Consider the following 24,384-nt stretch of genomic DNA (forward strand, 5'->3'; position numbering starts at 1 on the left):
TAACAAGACAAACACCAATTATTAATAAGTAGGTTATTCTGACTGCAGTTCTCTTAAGTTTATCCGGAACAAGTGTCTTTCTTTGTTGCCCATTAGATCATCCCTCACACGTATATCAGGAACAACCCTACTATTGCAAATAAAATAGCATCATCTGTACAAATCAGCCCCTAGCTGCTCTTCCTTTTAGGAGGAAAGACTCTAGTTATGGGGGCCAAAAACTGGAGAGGAATGGGTATCAGTTGTTCAAAGTGTAAAAAGAAACAGTACATTAATACCCTTGAAAATATAAAGATACCTTAAGAAGGTTTAATATACTGTAGGCATAATACTAACAATCTTTGATTATGTTTATGTTTAGTATTCCTTTCATTAGCAAGCGACATTTAGCACAGTATTTTTTCCTCAAAAGTAATTTAATTAAACAACTTTAACCTCATATATTAAAATACTATATGGCAAAATTCTAAGATAAGATACAAGTTTAAGGTCATTATCAAGGGTCACTGAAAAAGGAAAGATTTTTTTTCATAACCTTTTATTTTTAGTTTTTAATATTAACATTTGTTATGCTACTTTGTTTATGACACATGCTGGTAATTGTTTTATGAATAAATGCCACAACCTTTATAAAGAACCTGAAAGAGTCTGGATTGAATTTCATTATTTTGTTATGATAGCAGAGCTTTCAAAACTTGAAATAAGGTGACAACTTATATATATATTTAAAAATAGAGATCTAAATTAATAAAGTTAGCATAAACTCAGTGAATCATTTCAAAGATACCCACTCTTGCCTTGGAAGCTGTGAATCTGATACAAAATGTTGCTGTATGCTTTTGTTTTTCCTTGTCTTGTTTTTCTCCAGTTGGTAAATGAAATGCATCCACTGAGAATCTGAAAGCACTATTAAATAATATCAGAAATACAGGAATTGGCTCAATTTACCTGTTCCTGTTGCTGGAAATCCAATCTGAAATAAGAGTTGATGCCTGTTGGTGACAGTGCTTGTTGCCAAAACTGCAGGCCAGCATTATAACTTCTCTACGTAGTTCTCTAGAGATCATCAAAAGGGAAACAAATTAAAAAGAAAGTGAGAGAAATTCATTCCCTAAATAGTAGATACATTATTAACATAAGAATGGTTTTTAGATCTGGAAATCCTATGCTGCTGAGTAAAAGTCACTTAGGCAGAGTGGAAGTTAAACATACTAAAAGTTTAACAGTACTCCAGTGAGAGGCATGCGTTCCGATCTCAATATCACCAATAAAGGTAGATCTTAAATTAAAACACAGCAAGGAAACGTCTTTGTTCTCAGGATCAGGCAATGGAAACTGTGCTACCCAGTGACAGTCCTCTCGGGAAAGTGACATGTAAGATGAAGAATGAAAGGAAGATTGTTTCATGCTGCTAAAGTCACAATGGCACTAGTAGTATATTATTGTACAGTTCTAGGGGAAAAGAAGAGGATAAGAAGATAAAACAGTACTCATGTTGGTAGGATGCTTGAACAAGAGATCCATTAAAATTATTTTTCGGCCACCCAAGCTTGATATATGTTGTTGCAACTTGCTTTAAAATATATTCCTAAATGGGGTATAGAACAGATAAAGATAAGGTCAGTTTAAAACTTCTGTATACTGATAATTAAAATTCTATAATATAATTAAAATATTCTTAAAATGTACCTACTTTCAAATATCAGTAAAATTGTAAGTAATGTTCTATTATAATTTTATTCAATTTAATATTTCATATATAGAAAATAGGGATAAAATGCTATTGGAATGGTACAAGTCTACTCTTCTTCCTATTAAATCACTAATTTGCATGAGTAAATATTTTAGATGATGACTTTTGTAACAAAATGAGGAAAATAAATAATATTGATAACACCTATGAGTACATATGTACAAATGTATATAGATATACTATATGAAAATGGACATCTATTATTTATGCATTTTATATCAACAGGGCATATTTAATGCAAAACTACTATGTTGGCCCAACCAATAGCCTAGTACTGATGAAGCTGAGATACACAGAACTCTTCAATGTAATTATAATGGTATTTCAAAGTCAACAATTCATTCAGCTAATGACACATTTAGGTATCAGTATCAAGGTAAGGCATGCTCTCCCTCGCTATTTTTTGTTTTTTTTTAGACAGGGTCTCCACTCTGTTGCCCTGGCTGGAGTGCAGTGGCAACAATCACAGCTCACTGCATCCTCCACCTAGATTCAAGCCATCCTCCCACCTCAGCCTCACGAGTAGCTGTGATTACAGGCACAAGCCACTACACCCAGTTAATTTTTGTATTTATTTATTTATTTATTTATTTTTTGTAGAGATGGGGTTTCACCATGTTGCCCAGGTTGGCTCTCCCTCACTTTAATGTGGTTCTTGAATTTTGCCAAAGGAATACAAACATTTAAATTACAATGAAAACAATTCTAAACTGTTTATTGCAAACAAAGAATCTGACATGATACACTATTCTAATGTACAAATATATTCAAAAATATATTTTACTTTTACAAAGGTTTAATATTGCAGTGTCTTTGTGTTAGGGAGAAATTAATGTGTAATATTTCTCTAGCAGGTAAAAAATCATATCATAACTATAACGGCCCATTTATTTGCATGTCTGTTCTAAGGGCTTAGACAAAACTAACAATGAACGTAATTATTCCCATTAAAAAAATCATTAAACAGTTTATTTTCTGTAGGTTTAAAGTAAAAATAAAAAGGAAGGAATTCTGATGGCCATCAGAAATCAGATGGCTCCAATAAAAAGATTTCATGTCACAGGAATCCACTTTTCAGTAATCCCAAATGTGCATGTTAATTAGTATAGTCAGTATGTTATAAAAAATAAGATAATTTTATAAAACACAGAGCAGTCTCTTACACTAACTAAACGAAAATAAATAGTGTTCAAAGATCATGGAAGGCACAATGATAAGAAATTTAAGAATCAAAAGGCTCATGAGCAGTACTTAATCCTAATATTATTGAAAATGATTATTAAATCAGATTAGATGGCATGAGCGGTGTAATTTTGGTTTACTAGGTTTTGAGTTCAGAAAATCTGGTCAGGTAACAATTTAGAATGTTTGTCATGTCTTCTTGTCTATTTGGATTATCTGTTGTTTGCTTTCCTGTATCCCCTTGGACCCAATTATGAATGGGCTTTTGCCTCAATGTTGATCTTATCCTTGTTAATTAAGGCAGTGAATTGAATTCACTATGCCCTTTTGGATAAAAATAATGACTAAGAATCGTTACTGAAAATGCCTATATTCTGTTAAGATCTTTGGGATCTTTCCACCCAGGTTAAGTCCTTTGCGAACACAGAGCCCTCTAACTCTTGGAAAGTAAGTTTGAACTTTAAAACTTTGCCATGTATATTTCTTCTTTAATTCTGGAGCATTTAAGCTTAATTGACACTTTTAGGTCAGAGCAAAAGGTAGCTTTTGTATCAAATTTCTTCTTCAAATAATTGTCATCTGTGTTGCATAGACAATTAGGACAAAAATCAGGATAACACAAACTAGAAGAACAAACTAAAATAATTTGGGATCAGTTGCATACATAATAGTAGAAAAAGAATAAAATAGTGTATCTTCTAAAAATTAGAAAGAAAAATTATATCTTTTTACATTGAAAACGTTGTAGTTTTCCATGCGGTCCAGTAATTTATCTAGTGGATAAAGAGCTCGGCTGGCAGCATGCCATGGAAGAAAATCCTTCTCCTCAGACAGGTATCTGATAATCTCCAGAGGAATATTCTGAGGCAAATAGCCAGCCCTGCAGTTAAAAAAAATAGATACATGATGATGCACAAACGAAGATTTTTACTTACACAAATAAAAGACAGAAAAGCAAGATTCATCATAGTATAAAGAAAGCATATTCAGTGCTATAAAAATAAAATTACTCACTTTTAAAATATAGTCGTACTTAGGATGCCAGTGCCACCTTAATATATACAGAGTTGGACAGTTAAAAAATTATGAATACAAAAACATCAGAATGCATTTTTTTTAAAAGCAAGCAATTGTGGAATATAAGCAAAACCAAGCCTAGATATGTTCCTTCACAGAAACTCTTCAGAGGTTAACAAGCAATTGAAAATAATTGATTACTGAAAAGCAATTTCAGTTTCTCCATGTATTGTCTTTACTTGTCATTTAGCTCAGGGTAATGATATTTAATACACATTGCTTTTTAAAAGATCATCAAATTAAAGTGTCAATTTGCAGTTCTGGGTGTTTGTTAGATTACAATATTAGCATGTTTTTCAAACCTTTTTTTAAGTTGCTTTCCATAACACTGATGAAAATCTGAGCTAGGTTTTAATAAAGTCCAAATTACAAAAATGTTAAAGGAATAGCTGGTTTTTTTTTTTTTTTTTTTCTGAGATGGAGTCTCGCTCTGTCGGCCAGGCTGGAGTGCAGTAGTGCCATCTTGGCTCACTGCAAGCTCTGCCTCCCGGGTTCATGCCATTCTCCTGCCTCAGCCTCCTGAGTAGCTGGGACTACAGGCACCCGCCACCACACCTGGCTAATATTTTTGTATTTTTAGTAAAGACGGGGCTTCACAGTGTTAGCCAGGATGGTCTCGATCTCCTGACCTCGTGATCCGCCCGCCTCAGCCTCCCAAAGTGCTAGGATTACAGGCGTGAGCCACTGCACCTGGCCAAGAAGAGCTCTTTTCTTCTATTTTTTTCCTTTCAAAATAAAATATGTCACCTTGAGAACCAATATCAGTTTCCTTAGAAAATACTAAATTGTACCTTTTAAAAATTATCTTAATACATATTGTCTGTAGTTTAAGAGGCCATATCAAGAAAAGAAGCCAAAAATAACTATGTATCTCTTTTTTCCAGTGGACTGTAGGTAATATTCTAGCAAAATCAAAGCAATATAAATGAGAGTCCACAATACATTAAAAGATGGTCTTAGCCTTGATGTCTTCACTGCATATAGTGACATTATGTATTTTGGTGGAGTTTTTCAGCATTGATATTTGCTATGGTTTGAATGTTGATATTTCCCTAAAATTTATGTGTTGGAACCTAATATCCATTGTGACAGTATTAAGAGGTAGGGCCTTTGGAAGTGATGAGGTCATGAGGGCTCTATTTTCATGAATGGGATTAGTGCCCTTATTAAAGAGGTTCCAATGGGTTTTCTTGACTCTTCTTTTCAATGTGTGTGCAGTAAGAAGGCACAATCTCTGAAGCAAGCTCTCATCTGCTGGAAGTTGATCTTGGACTCCCTGGCCTCCAGAACCATGAACAAAAATTTCTATTGTTCCTAAATTACCCAGTGTAAGGTATTTTGTTATAACAGCCCAAACAGACAAAGACAAATCAACTGAATGCAGACTGTTAACATAGGGAAGAGGGAACTATGAAAGCAAGAAAGCCTGGTTGTCCTGCTTATCTACATTTCACACTGTTATTTTGCAATATAACAAAATTAGATGGACCTTTGTATTTGTGCATGGTTGAAAGTGGACAGGGAGGAAACAGAGTCCTTTTCATCTTCCGTTAAAATAATTTTTTCATATTATTTAGTCTTAATTCAATGTCACATGCAAAAATTACCCTACGGATGAATATTAGCTTATAACTGTGCTTATAATGTTCATAATAAAAAACAAATTTTGAAGAGGGTGCTGCAGTTTTCTTTTAATTAAAACAAAAGAATGTGTGACACGCTAATGATGTTGATTCAACCATAGTACAAGATCAACCACAGGTTCATAATTCACATAAATAAAATAGTGAGCAAACTTCAAATTTCACATAATTAAAAAATCTGAAAATTTATGATTTACAGTGTACCTAGATTTGTGCCACTTTTTTCCTGTGCAAATTCCATTTTATACATTTTTGAAGAAATAGCGTGAAATTAGGCTATGGCAACAATAATTAAATAAGCAACTATATTTTAGCCAGGACAACATCCCAATAATAACTTAAATTTTGATTTCACAGGTTTGTTCACTCCCTGAAAATGTAATACAATTTTTATTAAAATAATATTTTAGATTATGTCCTTAAAAGAAATGTAGCTTCCAGTAGTTCAGATTTTGTACTCTCGAACTTTTAATTCTAAATATTAATTAGTGTGGTGATTAAATATTCACCTTCTCTTTATACATGCCATGGATTGTATAATGTTAAAGTTGAAGATTTATTTAGAAGCCATTATTATTTTGTTAAATAAGAAAATTAATGTATTTTTAAAAAAAATTTTTAGTAAGTAGCTCACTTATTACAAAACTTCAAATAAGTTTGGAAAGTTGCTTGAATCTCATTTCCCATAAATTTGGACACAATAGCTTTATGTCAATTACAATTTATTGTGTTTTATTTCATCTCTAAAAATGTATAGACCTTATTTAATGATTCATACTTTGTAGGGAATTTGCCTGCAAATAAAAACGATGACAAATAATGTTATGGAAAGAAACTTAGATTTGAGAAAGAGCCTGAATCTGACTACTACCACACTCGTACAATTAGGAAAATAATTTATCTCTCCAGCCCTCACATTCTTTGTCCATAAAAGGATGGAACTAAGGGACACCCATTATAGCACAGAAAAGCTTTTAATCTAACCTACATATCTACAATTTAATCTACTGAAAAACAATTGTAATAATATGGGTACAATTTAACTATTTAACAGTTTGAGAAATACTTTGTAATTTTATATTCTCCACTCTTTAGTTGCTTAATATGTACAAGTCTAGGAGACAGGGCATGGATCTAGGTTTTATAAGACATCTGGCACTGTGTGAAAAAAATAAAAGCAAAGCAAACCTGATAGAAGTTCCAAATAATGGAAAGGCAAGTAAGGAAAACCACTCATTAAACAGAGAAACGGAGCAAGTTCTGTTTTGAGTCCTTTTGGCAGGGATCTCTAACTGCTCACCCAGATCCATGCTCTTCTCTTCTTCTTTGAATGAACTATACTTCACAGTTCTCCTGGTACTTAGGTGTGGTCATGAGACTGTGATCTAGCCAACAGAATATGAATGTGCCTCTCTGCCTGGGTTGTCCTTAGACATCTCCCATTAGGTCTTCTATGTTATTTTTCCTTAAGTGAAACTTCCAGGTGACCGTGACAGTCTTGTATTGAATATATCAAAAACCTGCCTGGGTCCCTGGATGACTGCATGACCGTGTCAATTCTCACACACACTCCTGTTATGTGAGCACAAATAATTTCCATTTTATCTTACCAAATGTGTTTTGGGGTCAATTTTTTTTTAACAGCAATTAACCTTCTTTAATGCTGACCTCGAATAGAATAAGAAACAGATTATACTCAAATTGCCCTCCTTCTGCTGTGGTACCAACATATGTAATTACCAACTACATAATTTAATATACTTGCATTTAAGCCCACGACATCACAATATGTAGATACACTTAATTGGGCAAGAGGATGATCAGCTTCATTACAAAATTAAGAACTGTAAGAGACAATGTTGGAGTATAGGTTACCTAGCTCAGATGCGTGTTTGTGTAATTGGCTGGTAATGATATCTGTGATTACTACTACTGATAGTGCAATCAATATAGGGAAGTATGTGGAATCCAGTGAATGAAACACAACATTAGCTCACTGTCATTGGCCCAGTAGGCAGCACACTTAGGGTTCTGATGGTGAAATGCAGTTTCTCTAAATTTGCATCACCACAGGGAAATATTGCTAACAAAAATTAAAAATAGCAAATTTAAAGAATACATACTGTATGTATTTCATATATAATTAAGTGTGTCCTATTAATATTTTAGGAAGAGGTTGTAGATTATACCTTTCTTCCCTACTATTGGAGTGAGGATGAGCATAAGAAATGATTTGAAAATCAAAGAAAAGACAATGAGAAAGAGGCAAATGAGGAATGTTACAAAAATAAATAAAAGATTGTCCATATGCATGTAGCTAGACAGCTGCTCCTCCCATCCCTTGCTACATGCACACATATATCCTTCCCTCCTCCTCCTCCAATTTATAAGAGCTTGAAATAAAATATATCTTTAAGTGCACTAGATAATGTATTTTATAAGAAAGAGATTAAAACAAGACTATGTTAGCTGATATTGAAATGCTCTGACCTTAACTGGCTTTGTTTCCACCTAAGATCCAAAACTGCTTTTTAAAAACCATTCTGAATTCCTTTGAATGTTAACTTCTGAATCTTACTGAGATGGGTGGCTTGTATAGAAGAATAACCTATTTAACTCTGAGTTTTCTTTAAAGGCAATTGATTTCTGGGCTTGAAACTTAGAGAAATACAAATAAAACACAATTCTCAGATTCTTTGGAGCATCATACTCTACTCTTGATACTCTACATCATACTCTAATAAATGAATATTAACTGAATATTCATTTAAAGCCAAAAAATAGTCTCCTACATATTTCACAATGCACGCTGCAGATACTGTCACTGTCCCTCAGGGCACAGAGTTTTAAAGCACTTGCTGAAATGCTTAATTATAAAGTTTAGTAGGATTTATCTGCTATTTTTCATTATTCATTATTAAAAGGCTTTATACGCTCTTTGTGGGAAAACCTTATGGCACAGATTGGAAATCCCAATAGTTCTTGATGTACCATAGAATAAAAGGGGAAAAACATAGGGGAAGTATCTCTGTCAACCAACAGCTCATTTGATCAGTTTCTAGAGAAACAAAAAAAAGATATCATTCAGCCATTGCTTAATTGTCTGAAGAGATGTAAAAGGAAGTTACTAATTTGTAGCCCCATAAAATTAGTGATATAGTATGACCATTTGTCCCCACTCAAATCTCATGTTGAATTGCAATTCTCAATGCTGGAAGTGGGGCCTGGTTGGAAGTGTTTGGATCATGAGGCAGATCCCCCTTCATGGATTGGTGCTGTCTTCCTGATGCTGAGTTCTCATGAGATCTGGTCATTTAAAAGTATATGATGCCTCCCCGTGACTCTCTCTCGCTTGCTCCTACTTTTGTCAGCTGATGTGTCTGCTCCTACTGACTTTCAACCATGAGTAGAAGTTTCCTGAGGCCTCCCCAGACACGAGGACTACGCTTCCTTTACATCCTGCAAAATTGTGAGCCAATTAAACCTCTTTTCTTATAAATTACACAGTCTCACGCATTTCTTTATAGCATTACAAGAATGGCCTAACACAATTAGTAATGTGAAAAGGTGCACAGAGAAGAGATCTCAGAGCCCCTCCTCCTTCTGCTCCTTCTCTTCCAGAAAGCCTGATCCAAACTTGACTTAGGCACCTTTTTTCTGGTTTCAACTAACACTTTGAGAACACCTCTATTCATAATAATTATCAGGACATTAGTCATTATTTTCTCACAGTATTATCTTACTCACTGGCCTTAGCTCTTTCAGAAAATGAAATATGCCCTACCCGTCTTTTTATCCCCACAGCCTAATGCAGAACCCAGCACAAAATAGGCACTCAATAAATGGTCCTTAAACCAAATTAAATTATGGCAATAATGTCATAGCTTTTAAAAACAGGAGTACTTGCCAAAGATACTATAAAACTTAAACATAACCATATTTTTAATTAAGCATTTTTGAAGGTTAAAAAACAGCAGGATGAGAGAATTTTATTAGGGTGATATTGATAGTATTTTTTCTCATCTATTTTATTAATGACAACACATATAGAAGACAAGAAGTCCACTGCTATCTAGACAACAGTTTTACATTAGCGAGTCTATACCAAAATAAAATAGCTTTATAGCCAGTGAGCATGTAGAGGCATTATACAAACATCTCTACTTTATTTTTCTCTGATTAGCAAATTACTTTCCTAGAAGCAATAGTGTTATTTATGCCATTCATTTAAATAAATTGATGGAAGGCTTAGAAATCTCTTTCTCCTAGTCAGAAAATTGGCAAGGGTAAACAACATGATTTCTAGAGTTCCTTCTTCAGTAAACATTTAAAAATTAAAAGTAAGACATCCAGGAAACATTTATTTTGTAGTTTATGTAGTCTCACTACCACCATCATTGCATCCAGCATTTCTTCTCTATACATGCTTTCTTCTGTATTTCCAAACATAATATCATAAGAAATCAACCATCATCTTAAAACAGAGTCTACTGGGTACTTAATAGTGCTGAGAAATAGGGTCAATATTTGACCATTAATTGGAAGAATTAACAGATGTCAGTTATTTGGTCAAAAAGAGAAAAAAACCTTAGTTTTATGGCCCAAGTCAACTATTGTTTAGAAAACTTTCCAGTTAATAATTTCAAGCTATCATGTATTGAAGAATTAATGTATACCAGTTATGATGTTATGAAAATATGGTCTAAATTTATTTCAGTCTACTATCCTTTAGAACAGTTATACTAAGCATCAATATCAGTACTATTATGCCCATTGTTTTTAGAGAAAGAAGCTAAAGTTTCAGAAAATATGCCCCTTGCCAACCTCACATGGCTAACAAGTAGCAGGGCTAGAATTGCCAGGACTGACAAGCAAGCTCCTGCTGGTTCCACCCCATGAGGCAACCTCTCAAAATAACTCTTTGAATTAGGGTCAACTACTTTCTTCCTTCCTTCCATTCACATCTGGCTTGCATGTCACTTTCATGGAATTTATCACATTAGCGTTAATCCACAAATACATACATAATGTGGTCCCAGATCCTATGAAGGGAAAGCAAGCAGGGTTAGGGAAAGAAGAATTAGAGGGGAGTGGTTTAAATGGGTGGTTAGGGAAGGTGTCACCTGCATGAAGTGAGAGAACAGGTTGATCGATTCTGGTGGGAGAATTATTCTGACTGAGGAAACAGCAAGTTTGGTGGGAGGAGAATACTGACTGAGGAAACAGCAAATTCAAAGGTCTTGAGACAGGAACAGACTGGGATGTTGAAGGAATAACAGAGGGCCTTTGTAGCTGGCATGGAGTTAGCTGAGGAAAAAGGTCAGGGTATGAAGTTGCAGAGGTCAGCGGTAACCAGAGCATGAAAAACCTGAAATAATAAGGGCTTTGGGTTGTTTTTCTCTTTTGTGCATCAGAAAATGTATTTGTTATTAATAGTGAATGAAGAAAAGATGTCAGTATTCACGATAGAGAAGAGATTGTAAAAGCTTAAGGTTGCCTTTATATTGATTTTTTAAATGCCTTATTTCACTTGTAATCATAAACATTATTCTAACAAGAGGTAAATTTTCCTTCCTTTTTGTCTCTTACTGGCATGATCATCATAAGAAGTTAAAGTGAAAGAACTCTTATACAGTCAAAGGAGAAAACCAATATGCCACAGCCTAGATAATCTCACACAGCACTCTTTTCCCAAGATCTAGGTTTTTTTCCCTCTCTTCTTTACACTCCAGTTATTAATAACTTAGCCTCACCCTCACCCCTAGCTTTGCTAGAGTGAAGGTTCATGAAATGAAGGAGCTTGATTAGAAGAGAAAGTTTTTATGGCCAGTAGAAGTAGAAAGTGCAAAAAGGTCAAGAAGGCTGTCTTTTCAAATCATTACTGATCAAAATGTGATATAATTTGTCAGAATTCACCCTCTGGTGCTTCTCTTTAATGGTATTCTCTTTAAATGGGTTAATTTCTTGCTAGGAAAAAAAAGTTCTACCTCTGGAATTAACATTGAAGGAGATTTGCTTGTTCCAGAAGTTGATATTACCATCTCTTCTCAATCATGTCCTGTTTGGCATGATGAACACAGCACACTTACAGGTTAGCTAGTGCAAAGCCACTGAGGGTCTGGGGTGTGCTCTCATGACAACACTGAAGAATTCTGGCCTGCAGATCAGCACAGATAGGACAAAACTCATGTCACTGAACTTTGCTTCCATCTCTTTGGCAGCTTTCTGATATTGCTCAGTGGTGACTTTGTGGAACTCAGCTCCTCTCCTCCAGTCTAGCCAGCTGCTTCTTGTAAAATGCATCCTGCTGTTTTGCCACCAGGTTTTTCTCTTCCAGGTGTTTAGCCAGGTGCTTTGCCTTACAGCCTTCCTCCTCACTTAGTAGACTCTATGAAGCAAAGCTCATTGGCAGTGGCCCTCTCTTGGTTGGTCCAGTTCTTTACCTTGCTTTAATTATTTCTGATTTTCAGAATCTTTATTTTAGCATGCTCCAATGCCAGTTCCTTAGGTACTCAAAATCTTCATGAAAAAACTGATGCACCACAAACAGCAGAATACTGCTGTGACATTAAATCAGAGGATGGGAGTTGCTTTCTTCCATCAATTACGTTTTCTGAAAGTCAGATGCCCTGCACCATGGTGATGTTCTCATTCTCATGCGCTTAGAAGGTGACTCTGTAGGGGCAGGCAGTCCACCTGTGGTTCCTGCTTCTGCCCCTGCAGAGACCTAGCGCAGACCCAGGTGCGCTACACACACAGGCAGGCACCCGAACTTTTTGCTGCACAGTGGGAGCTCAGATTGTTTTTCTACGTGTGATGGAAAGTCACCGCAAGTTTTTGAGCTGGGAAATGGCACGATCTGATTTATGTTTTAAAAGGGTGACTCTGGCTGCTATGGAGAGCAAACTCAAATGTGCCACGTGGTCCTTCAAGATGAGAAGGATGTGAAATATGATTTCCCAGTTGGTCTTCTCTCACTATACGGACCATGCTTACATGAGAAAAATATATACCTAGTGAGTGAAATGAATGACATAAAAACAGAGAATATGAGTTTTAAAGACAGACCATGCATGACATTTGTTTTAGAAAGTTTCTTATGAAAATATCAGAAAAAATTATTACAAAACTTATCCACACATTTTTTCTTGTTTAAATGTTAAAAGCAGCATTAGAAAACATAAGGAAGGTCACTGATAAATAATTTCAATAATGAAGACATTTTAAAATAATATGTACTTTATGTACAGGAAGGTGTATATTCCACTTTGGGTTAATTAGCAGAATTAGCCTAGAATTTAAATACAGACTACTGCCTGAAATGAATAAAAAATAATAATCCACAGAGATTATGATTTCCATGGAAAATGCAATTCTTAAAGCTAGTATGGAATTCTGCTTATTGAGCAGTGAAGTTTTTCAGTGCTCTAAAGGGGCCACATGGGAGTAAAAAGAATAAAAAATTCCAACTGGATTTTTCAAAGGTTGAGTCTACTGCCATCAGGACATCCAATCGTTAACCTAAAGGTCCATAAATCAGTGAAGCTTCTAACTTCCTATATGGCTGCTTTTTGGAGAAATGTGTGAATAACAGGAAACTAGAAAAGAGTAAAAACATCACTCAAACCAAACAACTTAAAGAGAACTATGTCTTCTCTAGTCTAATATGTATGTCAAAAGTTTTGTCTTTTATATATTACACACAGAAGTTTATATATTTAACTTATCGTGGAGGGAGGGAGGAGGGTGAAGATTGAAAAACTACCTATCAGGTACTATGCTTATTACCTGCATGACAAAATAATCTGTAAACCAAATCCCCATGGCTCGCAATTTACCTATATGATAAACTTGCACATGTACCCCCTGACCCTAAAATAAAAGTTAAAAAAAATAAAGAAAGAAAAGAGCAGGAAATAAAATCAGTACTCAAAAAATTTTTGGATGTTATTCAAATTCTTCATAATTAACTTTGGATTGGTTCTAACAATATTCTGTTGAGAAGATAAGTGTAGTTCACTATTGTCAAATATTGTGGTTATATACATGTTTTACATCATAAATAACTGGTCTATGAACATCTTTGTACATAATACTTTCACATGTTCTGAATGATTTTCTTTGGATAGAATACTCGAATTAGAATTATTAAGCTAAACATGTGTTTCTTGGAAATTCTCTGAGTACATGTTTTCAGTCTTTGTAAAGTAGCAAATGATCCCAGACAAAGGAGCAGAGAGCCTTACATAGATCAGACAGGCACTGTGATAGACAACATTGCTTTAGGGTTCCGTGTATGTCAGTCCCTGTGTCAATGCTTTGCATGTACCATGTGACTAAATCCTTGAAACAATCTTCTCAGGTTGGCCGTATTACCATCCCCATTCTACAGATCAAAATTGAGGCTCAAAAAACTTTTCTAACCTTCCCAGGGTCATATTGCAAATAAGGGGAGAGCTGGAATTTGAACCCAGTCTTCCTACACCATGCCCATGATATTCTTGCCACTATTCCAAAAAGAACTGGTGATAATTTTTTATTCTCTTTACCATGTTCTAGTAAAAGAAAATACAAGAGAAAATTATAGGAGATATCAAGTGGGAATAATCCATGGAGGTCTTATGAGAAAAGTGTAACAACAAATGGGGATGGAGGGAGAAGTTTGGTTCATGGATGACATTAAAATGGAGGTCTTAGTGACTCATAAATACTCCTTTTAGCCTTTGGCCATTTTTTTGCCACATTACCCAAAGCCATGTTCTTAAACACTGATCCCATTCCCTGGATTCCTTTAGTATTTCATCCAGTCTACATAAATCAGAGAACACTCTTAGCCCAGACTCTGGCCTACAGAGGCTGATTCAGTTAGCAGTACTATACCTACCATGAACATCATGCATTACAATAACACTTTGCTTTCAGAAATATTGTTGACACAGGTAAACAAATAGAGTACCAGGATGTAGTCCCCCCAAAAAGGGGAGGTAATGATATAAAGTATATTTAATTTACATAAGAAAAAAATGCTTCAAACAAAGAAATACTTTCTATCTCAAGGTTTTATAGGAAAGGCAAGAATTAAGGCTATGGAAAGTGGTTTCGGGTTCTATACTTTGCCTGAGAAGGAAAGGGTGAAGGACTCAAATAATGGCATATGGCGCATGGGAGTAATCGCGTCCTCTACAAAACTGTAGGGCTGAGTTTTGGGCCTGAAAAGAAACCCAAAGATAGCCCATCTCAATTAAATATTTCAAAAATAAATCTCAAAACCAAGTACAGCTCTAGCTCACACATACATATATGAGCCCTTTATAATTTTTTAAATGTAGGACTAAGGTTGAAATTTTAGACTGCCGCAAAGTTTAATAATTAAGCAGGAAGACAATACACTCCAAAAAATGGTACATTTTTGAAGAAAAATAGAAACACTTTTGAGAGTGTAATCTAGTGATGCTAAAGGGAATGATGGCTTTAAAAAGAGGAAAGGCTTGGAAAGGCTTGGAAAGGCTTTAAAAGAGCAGCCAAAAAAGACAGAGGGACGCTACCAAGAGCAAAGTGATAGCAACCCATTTAATCTGTGCTCTGCAACCAACTTAAAGAACCTCCTGGCCAAAGTTAGACCATTTTTGAGTGTCATTAAGAATAAAACTGTGGCCGGGCGTGGTGGCTCAAGCCTGTAATCCCAGCACTTTGGGAGTGAGCTGAGATCTGGCCACTGCACTCCAGCCTGGGTGACAGCGCCAGACTCCGTCTCAAAAAAAAAAAAAAAAAAAGAATAAAACTGCTATGACTCAAAACCTATCTGAGAGACTTAAATTCATAAGGTCAAAATGAAACTTAAAGACAAAACAAAACAAAATAATTGGTCACTATGGAGCATGCTAGAGAACTAGCTCATTAGTTTTGAAACTGAAAAATAAAGAAAACCATCAAGCATTTATTCTGACTTTTTTTAAAAAAAGAAACTGTATCACTGGTTACCAAATAGTAAATAACAGCAAGTTTCTCTTTGAAAACCTATTCCATTTACACATTTAAAAAAAAACATGAATGAAGGAAACAGCATTTTGCAACACCCAGTGAATTAACAGATTTAGACATTGGACAGCAACAGTTGTGACTATCACAAAAAGACAGACAATTATTTATGTTATGTGTGCATATAGAATCAACTCTGAAGTAATCTTGCCTAAAATTTAAACCTGTACTGGATCAAGCCTCTAGATCCAGTTACCAATTTACAGTGAAAAGAGGGGACAGAGGAACACATAGAAGTGCACAGTGGGGAGGCAATCAGCAAAATCCAGACTATGGAAAGTTGAATAGGAAAAACAACTTTCCTCACTAAATAGTTGGGAAGGAAATTGTTTTTTAACTAAAATGAAAAATAAATAGTTTTAAACTGAAAAGATATTAACTAGTCACTGAGAAGTAAAATCATTTAGATACTAATTCAAGCAAACTGTGAAAACAATATGGCATTTATGAGACCGTTGGAAATTTGAACACTTCCAGGATAGTTGATATTATTAAAGGGATGTTCATTTTTAGATGGTCATGTTTAAAAATAATAATTATTATTAGAGATACACAGTGAAATTATTTAAATAAATTAATTTTAAGTGTGGAATTTGCTTCAAAATAGTATAAAAGTTTGGATGGGGACATGGATGAAATAAGATTGACCATGAGTAAACAATTGTTGATGCAAAATGATTGATAGAGCAGCTTCATTACATTCTTTTTCCAGTGTGTGTGCACATTTGAAATTCTTCACAATAGTTAGAAAACAAAGCAGAGTCTAAATCTTATTTATCTCTGTATCCCCAATATGTATCATAAAGCCTTCATATGGCGTATGCTTAAGAATATTTGCTGAATAACAAACCTCAAGAAAGGCGACCATTTTAGTCTCAGTTTCTTCCTTTATACAATGGGGGAAACGGTATTTACCTTCTAGCGCCATCATGAGTTAAAAGACAAGAAATGGAAGAGTATTTTGTAAACTGTAAAGTGCCACACAAAGGTGGCAGCCTTAAAACTGAAGAACTAGAACTAGAATTCAGCATCATGTGCCGTGCATCTGTATTCTGACCTTGATTTGTTCCCTACATTGAGCTAATAAACTCATGTACAGATCCCAGCACATTCATTTTCCCCTTAGGGACAAAGTACCAAATGGTAGTGCAATTGCCAAGGGAAAATTATTACTCTGTTCTGAATTACCTCCATCATAAATCCAAAACCAGTCAAACAGTCTCTGTCACAAAAACGACAGGGTTGCTGTACAGTGATGAGAATCCCACATACAAGTGCCCCATAAATTCATGAGTATCACAACCCTCCAAAATCATTCTGAAACATGTGTTTAAATCGGAAGTGGGAAGCTAGACTGGCAGCATGTTGGTCAACACTGTGGAAACAATGAAAATGAAGTGATTTACTCAGCCATCAGTTAGAGAAATATCCTATCATCTGCCTCATGTAGATTGTACAACATAAGAAAGGCATTTTGCTTGTTTGTCTTTAAACATTTATCTATTGCATCAAAGGAAAAAAAGCTTTTTTCATTTAGTAACAATAATACACAGTCATTTATATTTTTCTTACATTGAATTACAGCTGCAAAAAGATATTAGAGCATGTCAAAGAAACTATTTCAAGCAATAATGAATAATAGAAAATGGATAGAGACGGACACACCTTCTATGTGTGCCATGCATTTTCACCTTTTCTAATCTTAGTAAAATATCCATTTTTACTTACAGAGAAATGAAATATCTAATCTAATTCTTTATGACTTAAAGTGATCTTTTCCTGCCTCTCAGAATATTATGCTGTATTCCAAATTAGAGTTAAAATCCCTCAATGCTATTTCAGATGAAGTGTGGAAAGAAAAAATATGTTTTATTACTAGTGAGACAGAAAAAGGACTTCAAATATATAATTCATTGTATAGAAAACGGTTTAATATCTTCAAAAAGATAGTTGTGCACACTTGAAACCATCTTTCGGGAAGCAGGAATCTTAGATTTTTGGTACTTTGTTCTCCCTCAAGGGTGCTAAATAGTAACTGGAAGAAATAAAGGGCAAAGCTAAAAAAATACACTGATCCACAAAGAGTATAACGTACATGGTGACATAGAAATAATGCTAACAGCTTACTTTAAAATTTGAACCTACAAAGTGTTTTGGATTTATTTAAGGAAATTTTTAACACTTAGAATTAAAATACATTGAAACCCTTTTGAAATCACCTAACATCTATATAATATAATAACTGATACTTTTTGTTCCTTGGGACATTAACTTATAGATAGTTTTCAAACCATCCAGGGACAGAGGTTATAGGGAAGATAGTTGCTTCTGATAGCTACCTATTTATCAAATTTCTCAATTTTAGTTGCAACTTCCAGTGTCACAAAATTCAAAATACACTATTCATCTAGAAATATTTAATTACTCTTGGATCTCCAGCTCAGAAATATGACTGTAACTTTGCCTTGATTTTCTTTAATGGTGATAATGTTCAAATAAAACATAGAAAAAGTAATGATAATGATGTTCTAACTCCTTAATGATGATTAACAATTAGAAGACATTAATGGTATAGATTTACCATGTTCTAACAGTGACACTCATTAATTTTAATAACAGTCTCATAGTTAAGTCCTTGCTTACTGTCTGAAAATTTACCCCTCATTAACATTTGTAAGAAGTAATTTTCTAAAGTTGAAGCATCAGTGAAGATACAAAACAATAGCAAAACAGTGCTAGTTAATTCAGAACAAGGATATATATTAATATTATTCCAAAACGTGAGGGCAAAATAAAGTGACACTTTTTTAATAAGAATTATATTAAAGAATATTTTATATTTTACTATAGTGATCACATATAGTTCAACAATATTATTAAAACTGAAAGAGTATAAAACTGAAAGAGTTAGAAATTTCTCTTCTGTAAGAGAACCACTGATACAAGAAGAAAATTCTGGAACCTTAATTTAATAACAGTCATTGTTATTATTATTTAATATACAATGCTAACACAATAATAATTTTCTCAAGAATCACATGTTTAATATTAAGATACAGAAACCTAGGAGAAAAGATGATAAAGTGATAAAATCTTTTTCAAAATTGATAGTTTTAGATAAAATGACAGAAACTGGTACATCCCCTATGACTAAAATGCCCTTAAAAAAAAAAAAAACCTTACACTTACTGCTTGATTGTTTCAAAGAGAATTTCATCTCAATTAAGATACCTTAAAGGAATATTTTTTCCTATGAATTTGTCTGTAGTTTGTTAAATCTGTATCTTCTGAGTCTCTGCTAAGAAAGATAAGAAAATAAGCACACGTACACTTTATACCACCTGCTTTTTATCCCCTCTGAACTTTATTTGTTAAATTACTTCTAAATTTTCCTAGTTTAGAGATTTACCTTCTATTTTGTAACCTTCATTGTCCTGTTTCTTTACCTTTGATTCCATGTATAAGCAAATTCAAGACTCACCATATCCTTTAGTAGCCAAAGGATAACTTGATTACATATAATACTTTGTATTCTAGCCACCGGATTATCTTTGCTTATAGAAATCTCAGTCTGCCTGAATTTTCTACTTTCTAGCTAACTTGCCTTGTTTAATCTTTAAAGCTCAGTTTAATCACCATGATGTGTCTCAACGTTAATCCCTTTGGGTGAGATTTCTTTCCTAAAACACAGGGTGCCCTTTCTGTACACTTACATTGTTTTTTTTTTTTTTTTGAGTCAGAGTCTCACTCTGTCGCCCAGGCCTGAGTGCAGGGACACGATCTCGGCTCACTGCAAGCTCTGCCTCCTGGGTTCACGCCATTCTCTTACCTCAGCCTCCTGAGTAGCTGGGACTACAGGCGCCCACCACCAAGTCCGGCTAATTTTTCATATTTTTAGTAAAGACAGGGTTTCACCGTGTTAGCCAGGATGGTCTCCATCTCCTGACCTCGTGATCCGCCTGCCTCGGCTTCCCAAAGTGCTGGGATTACAGGCGTGAGCCACCGTGCCTGGCCCACACTTACACTGTTATTATAAGAAAGTTTACTCTGCCTATATCTTCATACTTCTTTTCCTTTGCTTTCATAAATATCTAATACAGACACACCAGCACACCAACACACACCACACACACCTGCCAACACACAGGATACCTCTTGTTACATTATGACTTTCATTGCTTTTTCCATTTCATTTATGTCAACTATCTCAAGCTTATTCTCCATTTGCCTGACAATGATTTCCCCTGAACCTATAAAATTTTTTACTGCTTCTAACGTGGCTTTCTTTCTTGCAATGTCAGATCTCTTTCATTCTTTTTGTTTCCTTATCTCTTCTTTATTCTTGTGCATGTTTTCTTCAAACTCGCCTCAGAGAAGCCTTATTTCTTTATCTGAACTCTTTGAACTCACATAGATGGGTATATTTGAAACTTCTGCTTGGTGTTATAGTTCTGTTGTTATGGCTCTTGCTAACTATCCTTCTTTTGGTATTTTTCTACATTTCTAAGGATTTCAGTCTGGTTTATGTTTAAATATCATTCATAGTTGAAGGGGCAGGTCCTACCCAGTAGAAGTAGTTGCTACTGGATTGTGGCTAAAGGGCAATTGTGGGGAATAGATTGAAGGAGTAGCAGTTTACATTTAGAGTTGTTATTTCAGACATGGTTCTAATAAAATTAGTGGTTCCATCTGTTTAGGGGCATATTTCTGCTCCATAGTCCCATTTCAGAATATGCTGGAGAGCTGTGTGCTTCACAGTTCAACCCTGTATATTGCAGGTTCTCATTGTGGTGATTTAGAATTTAATTGTTTTTTTTCCAGCTGTCTCAATTAATGGTTGCCAAGCCAGTTGCCATATATATTTCTTCTCCAGCCCACCACTTCTGCCCCCTGCTTCTTGCAAAAATGGTGCTTTTGCATGTCTTCTCTTTCAGGCCTGAATTTCCTTCCTGCTCTTCCATGTGAAGAAAGATTTATCAGTGTAACCCACCATACCTCCAGATTTCATTATTCCAAATAAGGCGGTCCCTTCAGAGATGTGTCTTATTTTTGTAGATTTCTCTGTCTTATAGAGCATCTGTACTTTTTTCATATTTTCTCAGAATCCTTCTGCATTTTCATCTGCAATTCACAATATTTTTCAGTAGTTCTTTACTTTTAGTGTTTGGAGTTGTGTCTGTCTCTGTCTTTCTCTCTCTCACACACACACACATACACATGGAGTTTTCAACCCTGTGTTTTCTTTTTCCTTCCTTGCTGGGGTGGTTATTAGACATGGATGTTGGGAAATCAGGGAAATAGAAATAAGTGTATTTCTCTCCCTTCAACTTTTTAAGTGTCCTTAAAAATCAAAGCAGAACAAACAAAAAATGGTCCTTCAGAAGGATGTGTGGAGGCCAGCACTCTCATGAAGCTCTGATAGGATATTCAATTGGTATCCATAAAGAATTCAGCTTGTTCTTCACCAAATAAATTTTATTTTAATCCTGAGGACACAACCAGACTTCATGTACCCAATTACGTCAAAATTGAGGGTTACCACGTACAGAGATATGGATGGTTCAGTTTCAGAATACTGCAATAAAGCAAGTATTATAAGAAAGCAAGTCGCAATTTTTTTTGGTTTTCCAGTGTATATAAAAATTACATTTACATTGTACCATAATCTAGTGTGCAATAGCCTTATGTCTAAAGAAAGAATGTACACACGTTAATTAAAAATGCTTTATTGCTAAGAAAAAAGCTGACAATCATCTAAGCCTTTAGTAATCCATAATCTTTTTGTTGGTACAGTGGCTTGCTGAATAATAGTGGTGATTGCTGAAGGTTGGTGTGCCTGTGACGATTTCTTAAAATAAGGCAACAATTAAGTTTGCTGTATTGATTGACTCTTTCATGGAAGACGTCTTTGTAGTGTAAGATGTTGTTTGATAACATTTTACCCACAGTAGAACTAATTTTAAAATTGGAGTTAATCCTCTCAAACCATACTTTATCAAGCAAGTTTTATGGAATAGCAAGTAAGTTTATATAATGTTTTAATCCTTAGTTGTCATTTTAACAAAGTTCACAGTATCTTCACCAGTAGTTGATGACATTTCAAGAAACTACTTTCTTTGCTCATCCATAAGATGCAATTCAACATTTCTTACAAACTTTTATCCTGAGATTGTAGGAATTGAGCAACATACTCAGTCTACGGTTCTGATTCTATTTCTCTTGCTATTTCTACCACATCTGTAGTGACTTTTTCCACTGAAGTCTTAAACCCATCAAAGTCATCCCAGAGAGTTGAAATCAACTTCTTCCAAACTCCTGTTTATGGTGATAATTTGACCTCATCCCATAAATCATAAACGTTCTTAAAGGCATCTGGAATGATAAATCGTCTCCAGAAGGTTTTCAATTGACTTTGCTCAGATCCATCAAACGAATCATTATCTGTGGTAGCTATACACTTATAAAATATATTTTAAAATAATAAGACTTAAAAGTCAAAATTATTCCTTGATCTACAGATTGTAGAATGGATATTGTGTTAGCAAGCATGAAAACAACACTAATCTCCTGGTACAACTGTATCAGAACTCTTGGGTGACTAGGTGCATTGTCAGTAGTTTTGAAATAAATAGTTTTCCTGAGCAGTAGATCTCAACGGTAGGCTTAAAATATTCAGCAAACCATTCTGTAAATAGATGTGTTGTCATCCAAGCTTTGTTGTTTCATATATAAAGCACAGGAAAAGTAAATTTAGTGTAATATTGAAGGGTCCTAGAATTTTCAAAATGGTAAACGAGCATTAGCTTCAACTTAAAGACTCTGCCAGAAGACTCCTGGAACTAACAAACAACTTCAGTAAAGTTTTAGAAAACAAAATGAATGAACACAAGCCTGTAGTATTTCTATACACCAATGACATTCAAGCTGAGAGCCAGATCAAGAATGCAACCTCATTTACAATAGCCACACAAAAATTAAAATACCTCTAGCCAACAAGATGAAAGATCTCTACAAGGAGAACAATAAAACACTGCTGAAATAAGTCATAGATGACACAAACAAATGGAAAAACATTCCATGTTCATGCATTGGCAGAATCAATATCATTAAAATGGCCATGTTGTCCAAAGCAGTCCACAGATTCAATTCTATTCCTATAAAACTACCAACATCATTTTTCACAGAATTAGAAAAAAAGAAAACTATTCTAAAATTCATATGAAACCAAAAGGGAGCCCAAATAGCCAAATAAATCATAAGCAAAAAGAACAAAGCCAGAGGCATCACATTACCCAACTTCAAACTATACTATAAGACCAAATATAAGTAGGTAAGCCAAAAACACCATGGTAATGTACAAAAACAGATACACAGACCAATGGAACAAATTAGAGATCACAGAAATAAAGTTGCACACCTACAGCCATCTGATCTTTAACAAAGTTTACAAAAATAAGCAATGTGGAAAGGATTCCCTATTCAATAAACAGTGCTGAAATAACTGGCTAGCTATATGCTAGAAGAATGAAACTGAACCTCTGCTTTTCACTGTACACAAAAATTAAGTCAAGATGGATTAATAATTTAAATGTAAGAACTCAAACTCTAAGAACCTTAAAAGAAAATACAGAATTTTCTAGAACATCTACCACAATGAAAACACCATTGTGGACATCAGCCTTGGATAAGAATTTATGACTAACTTCTAAAAATCAATTGCAACAAAAATAGAAATTGACAAGTGAAACCTAATTAAACTAAAGAGTTTTTGCACAGCAAAAGAGACTATCAACGGAGTAGACAGACAAACTATAGAATGGAAGGAAATATTTGCAAACTATGCATCTGACAAAGATCTATTATCCAGAATCTATATGAAACTTAAATAATTAAATAAGCAAAAACCAAATAACCTCATTACAATGTGGGCAAAGGACATAAACAGATACTTCTCAAAAGAAGGCATACAAGTAGCCAAGAAACCTGAAAAATGACCCACATCACTAATCATCAGAGAAATGCAAATCAAAACCACAATGGGATACTATCTTACATGTCAGAATGGCTATTATTAAAAAGTCAAAAAATATTAGATGCCCATGAAGCTGTGGAGAAAGGGAACACTTTTATACTGATGGAGGGAATGTAAATTAGTTTGGTCCCTGTGGAAAGCAGCCTGTGGAGATTTTCAAAGAATCCAGAGCTACCATTTAACCCAGCAATCTCATTACTAGGTATATATCCAAAAGAAAATAAATTGTTCTACCAAAAAGACACCTGCACTCTTTGTTTGTTGCAGTACTATTCACAATAGCAAAGACATGGAATCAATGTAGGTGCCCATCAGCAGTGGGTTAGATAAAGAAAACATGGTACATATACACCATAGAATACTATGCAGCCATAAAAAATAAAGTCATGGCCTTTCCAGCAACATGGAAGTAGCTGGAGGCCGTTATTTTAAGTTAATTAATTCAGGAACAGAAAAGCAAATACCACATTTTCTCACTTATAAGTGGGAGCTAAACAATAGGTACTCATGGACATAAAAATGGCAGTAATGGACACTTGGGACTATTAGAGGGGTAACGGATGGAGGGGGGCAAGTGTTAAAAAACGTACTGTTGAGTACTACGATCATTATCTGTCTGATGGGATCATTTCTATCCCAAACCTCAGCACCACACAATA

General features: G+C 34.7%; 1 protein-coding gene across 1 annotated transcript in view; it reads right to left on the minus strand.

Moving 5' to 3' along the window:
* Positions 1 to 24,384, minus strand: part of TRHDE (thyrotropin releasing hormone degrading enzyme) — a 421,266-nt gene that overhangs the window by 47,790 nt on the left and 349,092 nt on the right. The window contains exons 13-15 of the mRNA XM_033221251.1: positions 3,668 to 3,815; positions 1,491 to 1,588; positions 949 to 1,056 (exon numbers count right to left, since the gene is read on the minus strand). Of these exons, the coding sequence (XP_033077142.1) occupies positions 949 to 1,056; positions 1,491 to 1,588; positions 3,668 to 3,815 (354 nt within the window). The remainder of the gene's footprint in view (positions 1 to 948; positions 1,057 to 1,490; positions 1,589 to 3,667; positions 3,816 to 24,384) is intronic.

The sequence above is a fragment of the Trachypithecus francoisi genome, unplaced genomic scaffold (genome assembly GCF_009764315.1).
Source record: "Trachypithecus francoisi isolate TF-2019V2 unplaced genomic scaffold, Tfra_2.0 Lachesis_group11, whole genome shotgun sequence".
Lineage (NCBI taxonomy): Eukaryota > Metazoa > Chordata > Mammalia > Primates > Cercopithecidae > Trachypithecus > Trachypithecus francoisi.